Source organism: Poeciliopsis prolifica, unplaced genomic scaffold (assembly GCF_027474105.1).
Source record: "Poeciliopsis prolifica strain line A6 unplaced genomic scaffold, Auburn_PproV2 SCAFFOLD078, whole genome shotgun sequence".
Taxonomy (NCBI): domain Eukaryota; kingdom Metazoa; phylum Chordata; class Actinopteri; order Cyprinodontiformes; family Poeciliidae; genus Poeciliopsis; species Poeciliopsis prolifica.
The window spans coordinates 404,411-411,113 of record NW_026562453.1 but is presented as its reverse complement, the minus strand read 5'-3'; the positions used below and the strand labels follow the sequence as shown (position 1 = coordinate 411,113).

The window sequence follows — 6,703 nt, the reverse complement described above, 5'->3', positions numbered from 1 at the left end:
GTCTTATTGTTGAAGCTGCGGCTTATTAAAACGAACGGCTGAGCTGAGTCAGGAAGCCAGATAAGGCTTTGGGAATGAGAGCTATCTATGCTAAAGTGGCCGATCTCAGCGGGATGTTTGTGAAGATTAACAGGAGATTGCTTCCATTATGGCAGATAAATAGAGACCCAGGGGGGAAAGAGTTAACCAGACAAGATCATTTTAGTCGTGTTTATGAAGAAAACTGCAGCATTAGCGCTGAGGCGACATCTTGACGTTATTGTTAGCTTTGTAAACAGACAGAAAAACTTGGATGATTATTCTCAGAGAAAACCGGCACAGCATTAATTAAATATCAGTTTATTCTTATGAGTCAAACATCAATAATTGCAATATGTAAGAACAATTAAAGCAGAATAGAAAACAAATTACTTGCTAAAAGAAAATACAAAAGACAGAAATGTGTTTGAACACTTGTAGCAACATAAGTCCTTTAACAGGAAGTTTAATTGTGATTATAGTGTTATATATGTTTTCATACAATCTCCTTGTTTGTGTTTGATGAATGCAGTCCAGATTAAAGGTGTTGTCCTAGAGACTTCATTAGATCTGGTTAAGCTATTTTTTTAAAGTAGTTCCCACCACACAGAGGGGCTTTCCCAGGAGTCTTCATTCTTGCTGCAGGGCATCTTTTATCTAAACCAGGGTCATGACCTTCAGGGAGGCTGGCTGAAATCGGCGGATCTTCTTCTTCAGAGCTCGGGAAGCTTTGATGCGGCAGGCCGCAGGCTCGGGGCGCGATGGGAGCTGTCGGAGGGGCTGCCCGGCTGCAGTGGGCCCCAGCGCCGCCTCGGCCCACACCATCCCACCCTCCACCGCCTCATTTATCTCCACTTCTTCCTCCTCTTCCAGGGACAGGTTGCTGTCGGAGTCAGAGAAGGACTGGGAGCTCTGGCTGGACTCGCTGTCTCCGAAGCGGTTGGTGGTGTTGTCGCTCATCTCTCCCTCACTGCTTTCGGCGATGGTGGAGTGGAACAACGAGGCACACTCAGCTGAGTACTCAGACTCACATCTGGGTGGGTAGAGGCTGGTCATGTTGAAGGGTGCTGGAGGATACCTGGCATTCAGACTTTGGAGGAAAGAGTTGGAGGACATGGAGAAGTGGAAAGGGTGTGATGGTCCAATCCATTGACCTGGCTTAAGACTCCGGACCGTCTGCATGCTCTCCTTTGACCTCTGGTGCTGAAGAAAGGGTGCCTGGTAAATGTCCACATCAGATTGCCATTTAGGGGTTGCCTGTCTCCTTCTTCGTTGCTCAACTGGATGCTCATACTCCATGGACTGTGGTCTACGGTTCTTGCTGAGCTTAGATGAAGCGGGGACTGGCTGTGGTTTCGGGTGGCCCTTCTGGGTGATTCTGACTCCAGGACCGTAGAGACTGGACTCAGAGCTGGACCGCTGTCTGTGTTCATGTGTTTGCCAGGCGCCACCTTTCTCACTGACTTTCCCCTTTCCTGATCTCCTTTGCTCCCCTCTGGCTCCAAAGCCGACCTCTTTGGTTCTTTCACCGGATGAGAAGCTGTGTTGCTGTCTCAACGCTCGGGGCTTGTCTGAGCTTTTTCGTTTGAGTTTCACAGCCTTGGTTTTGCGGTCCGCTTGTCTAACCTTGACCCTCTGAGAGGAGGCAGGGACAAACTTGGCATGGACAAACTCAGGAGAGCTTGCATGACCGCTCTGGACCTCAAAGCTTGGACTTGATGTCTGAGCAACAAACGGTCTTTGCCAATGACTCTTCCTCATCTCTGTCTCAAGTGATTCGCCACAGTTTTTATCAGAATGATTCCTTGGCAAATCAGAGTTTTCTGTTGTGGGTTTGTCGTTCTTCTTTAGGGTTGAGTGTGACACTTCATCAGAGCTGTACTCCTTCATGACAGCGCGATAGGAATACCTGTATTGAATGCCTGGGCCTCTCAGTGACTCGTGGCTCTTCTGATCATTCAGCTGTTGGTTGGAGTATGCAGTACGATTCCTGATCGGCTCACCGTTCACTGGAAGATTTTGGTTTTTAGCTTGAGGAGGACTTAAACTGGACTCATGTGTTTGAGACACTTCAAAAGACACATTTATATTTTCAGCTGGCTTTGTCTCGTTGCTGTCTTGTATCTCCACTGTCTCTGCACTTGCATTAATTTGGCTTTTGCTCAAGGTGCGCTGGAGGAGCTTGTCAATGTAGCCCAGGGTCTTGTTTTTGTAACCCATCTGGAGAGAGTCGTAGCCATTCGATGAGGCTCCTTGCCCCTCTCGGAGAACCAGTTTTCTGTCTTCACCCCCCTGGAAGAAGATTGGGCTCTGGAGAGCCACAGCATGCAGGGGACTGGGGTATGGGTAAACTTCAGTGCCACCACAGGACTCCAGATTACGCTGGAATTTGGGATCCACTGGGGAGATCTTCTGTTTCGGACACACTGGGAGTTTCTTTGCATCTGCAGACCTGAAGCAGCCCAATCCTTGAGCCATGATTCTTTCAAGATCTCCTGATGCAGACAAAAACAGTCATCAACTTTTGACTCCACTCATGGAAACTGTGTTATTAGGCAGCAAAATATATGTTGAGCTGCAGAGCAAAAACAAGCCATTACAACAGCAGAGGGTGTCTGAAATAAAATGAAGATGTTATTACCTGTTGACACCGGCCTCGGCCGTGTCTGATAATCTGTGCCTATGGTGCTCGCTCGGATTCTGCTGCTGCCGAGATGGAGGCCGGTGGACCGTGGAGGGTTGGGCTGGCCAGGGCTCTCATCAACAGAGCGGCGGTGGAAAGCATCAACCTGTGGTGGGGGGCTAACGTGGCAACCGGTTGGGCTCAGGGGAATGAGGCTGGTCTGGGAGGATGACAGGCACTCGCTGTAAACAGATGTGCAGGAGTTGGACCGGGAGCAAGAGCCGCCGTCGCTGAGCTCATAGAAACCTGGAAAGAGCAGGAATCGATCCAGGTCAGTTCATTTGCATGTTCCGGCTAACTGCATCAACATCACACCGCTCCTGTGGCTGAAAGACTTTTCATTGAGAAAGTGCCAGAGTCCAGTCGCAAAAGCACAAACAGTCATGTGTGGAAACTAAAGACACAACATCCATCTCTGCTACAGCTGCCTGGCAACAAGCAGCAGACAGCAGGCTCGCTAACCAAGCTAATTAATCTGCTAATATAAACTTGTTATCCTCTCAGTGTTATGCTATAAAAGCATTCAAAAAGCACTTTTACTTAATTCCAAGCCAAACTGCTACTCTGGCTTTTATTCTATATTTTTCCTTAAGTCTGTGCATCAAAATCAAATTAGTGCTAATAAATAGTATACATATTATATTGTCATAACTGTAATCATTCATATATTGTTCAAGTAGCAATTGGATTTTTTTTGTTGATTAAATAAAATGATGTCACCCATTTCTGCTTTAAATGTAAGAAAATAAGCAAATTTTTTTAAAGCAAAAAACATTATAAGATAAGAGGTGCAGTAACGTTATTTGGAACATTTAGCAAACATTTAATATTTTTTATTTGATTAATGTACAGAATATTGTTTGTTCTGCTCACTGTATAAAAACAGAAGTTAGATAAGATGGTGTTAGCTGGCTAATGGGTGAGTTAGCGGCTCAGGCAGCTAGCCTGCAGTCTGCTGCTTCACAGCTGGCAGCTACCCAAGCAGTGATGTCTTAATAAAATTGGTGCAAAGCACTGATACAGTTTAGTAAAGAATTTTCTCCATACAGCTGGAGAAAATTCTGGTAACACCATGGGTTTCTATTTTAAACTTATGAAAAAGTGATGACAAATCAGTTTTGAAACCGTATCCCTCACTGGGACCGGCCCGTCTGCCGGTACGTGAGACCGCCTGGTTGTACTCTGAAACATGAACCACACATGTCTGCCTACACACCTGAGCTGGGCCTGCTGTCACTCTCCAGCTGATCAGTGGAGGCCTTGCTCACATCCAACTTCAACTCACTGATCTGCTGGTCCAGCTGCTGCAGGTGAGTCTTCAGGCCAACATCCTGCTTCCGAAGGCGAGACTGAAAAACAAAAACAAAATGCACCAAGCTGTCAGGTTAAAACAAGCCTCTAAAAAGGAGTGATGCAGCAAATAGACAGCAGGACTTTCAAAGGATTTTTTCTAAACAGAAAGAGTTTGTGTTACAAGTTATGCAGAACAACCTCAATATATCAAACCACAGCCATCCTCACAAAATCAATATGTTAGGCACAATATGGACATTATTTGGAAAGGTCTGACATTTCAGGGGCCATGCACTCAGGCTCTCCATTCCTGGTAATACATTTACTAAAAAAGGGAAGAGAAGGCGAAACGGGGCCTTTTTAAAATCAATTTTGCTGTCGCCGTGTAAACAATGACTGAAACTGTGTGTTTTCTTAATACGGTACAGTATAAACAGGAAATTATACACAGTAGCTTTTTCTTTGAATAAAAATATTTTTACTTTGATGAAAGAAGCTCTGATATCCAGGTACCACCGCGGTAACTGGACTGGATTTAATGGCACTCTGAAGAATTTTTACAATAAATGTTGGTTATTTTTTGTTCATTTTGTACCTGATCTATATGAGCACCAAATAGAAATTCGTACTAACAACTTGGATATTGCAATATCTCATGACATCCCAAATAAGCTTAACAACCAAAATAAATGAAAAATATGTTTTTGAAAAAATTGCTGTGTAATTTTAGCATTTTGGTCATTATTTTCTTTCATAATATAAAAGTTAACAGCAATAGCATGATATCCAATAATTTGGTATAATAGTTTGTTTATGGATTTAAACCAGCATTAGCTCATTTCTCTGACTTTTAAAGCCTCAAACACTGAAGCAACAGGTTCACTAAAGGAAATTAAAACACTGTGTTTGTGGAAAATGTAATGAGTGACAATAGAAACCATCCAAAGTGCAAATAAGTTGTTTTTATTTTGAGTATGTTGGATTTTAAGGGAACTTCCTCTGAACTTTCTGTTAATTTTCCAACTTTAAACTCAAATAACCAACTTTTAACGACACCACCTCCTTCATCAATCAAGCAGTGCCAACTCCTGCTGTTGTAATAGGATTTCAAAATGTCAGCGCTGCTTCCAGGAAAACCTGGAACTGACTGAGGTGTTACATGTTCTGAAAAGATGGAGGACCACTGCTCTGATGTACCGCTGCGGAGAAACTAAAGCGCTTCAGCTGTGGCTGATGATTAACCCCAGCAGGACATGGGGGAGCCTGGAAGAAGCAGTGGTGGGTAACTCATTCCGCCCCACAGAGAAGGCCTGGCCATTGTGTAAACTACCAGCAGAGGAAAAGCTTGGGGGTTGGGATTAGGAACTGTAACTGCAGAGCATTAAGCTCCATCTCTGGCTCACTTCCTGTAATTTACACTACTTGTTTATGTTTTTTTAATCTGCAGATTAGGTTGGATCAGTTGAATCTGCAGATGGGGGGAATTAAGTTTGCACAAATTTGAACCTTATGTTGCCTGTGCACGCCGTGACACATCCTTTGATGCATCTGCCCAGTTCTACCCTAGATGTCAAGCATAGCACATTAATCCCTGCACTTCCCCTGGATGATTTTACCAGCAGGCTGCGTGGAAAAAGCTTGTCATGGAAAACTAAACAGAGCCAGCTGTCTGCGGCGCTCAGGGGGCCTCTGAGGGATGAGACTCTCCCCTCATTCATGGCAGAAAAAAAGAAAAAATCCGTTTGTTTTTATTCCCTGGCATTTAGTGGTTAATGATTGAGGCTTGCCCTCGCGCACTGAGGGCGCGTGCATGAAGCAACAATTAAAAAGTCCTCTGGGGGCCTGCAATGAACCTTGATTTATGACATCCATCCTGCTTCCGACCCCCAGCTGAGAGCGAAACGCTTCCTGGTAATGATTGCAGGCTGAATGCGCATGAGCATCAGCTGACAAATAAACTACCCTGGATCTTTCTCCTTGTTTTTTAGTGACCAGTAGATTATATAGAACACAAAGCTCTTTATTTGAGTGTTTTCCGACAGAAGCTGAACTTCCTACCAGCTGTTGCTTCAGCGCGGTCAGGGTCGCCTCCAGCCGCTGCTCCTCAGCCTCCACCGGGTCAGCGCACAGCGCGCTGACCGGCTCCTCCCGGTCCAGCTGCAGGGCCCAGCTCACCATGTCTCCGTGCCGGTCCCGGAGCAGCCGCAGCTCCTGCAGCCCGGCCAGCGCAGCCTGCAGCCGCTCCCGCACCCTGCCGCGGTCCACCGTGCCCGCGGAGGAGCCCTTCCTGCTCAGCATGCTCTCTCACAAAGACCCGCTCTCAGCTGGATAACCGCAGCTCTCGCCTTGCTGCAGCCGATCTCCACCAGTTTAGGTTTTGAACTACCTGTTAGAATAAAAATTGAACGCAAAGGAGAGTGTAAGCTCCTCCCACAGAGCGAAGGCCCCGCCCCCTCCTCCTCCTCCCCGGGTTTCCAGTGAACATCTGGTCCTAATTTTAACCAGACTCATTCTGTCTCTTAGGTCCACGCTTGTTCATTTATTTTTTTTTACATAGGTGAGGTCACCTATGTAAATCAATCCGTCTAACTAGAAAATTCAGTTATCATGTTTCCCTTCATTCGTCTGCTTGTTATTTCTCTACATTTGATGAAACTCTGTGTAGATCTATAAACTGCTGAACATAAATAAGTAGAGCAATGTTTTCTC

At 45.5% G+C, this 6,703-nt stretch overlaps 1 protein-coding gene across 2 annotated transcripts; it reads right to left on the bottom strand.

Annotated features, from left to right (window-relative positions):
- Positions 1-323: 323 nt before the first annotated feature.
- dact2 (dishevelled-binding antagonist of beta-catenin 2) lies at positions 324-6,359 on the bottom strand. Of its 2 annotated transcripts, none has more exons than XM_055021775.1 (4): positions 6,053-6,359; positions 3,918-4,050; positions 2,660-2,947; positions 324-2,513 (listed from the first exon to the last, which is right to left on the bottom strand). In XM_055021775.1, exons 1-4 carry the CDS (start codon positions 6,290-6,292, stop codon positions 676-678), a joined length of 2,499 nt encoding a protein of 832 aa, XP_054877750.1. In that variant the 5' UTR covers positions 6,293-6,359; the 3' UTR covers positions 324-675. The 2 variants fall into 2 exon arrangements, with proteins under 2 accessions (XP_054877750.1, XP_054877751.1); XM_055021776.1 differs by having other exon boundaries at positions 3,987-4,050.
- Between the last annotated feature and the right edge of the window lie 344 nt (positions 6,360-6,703).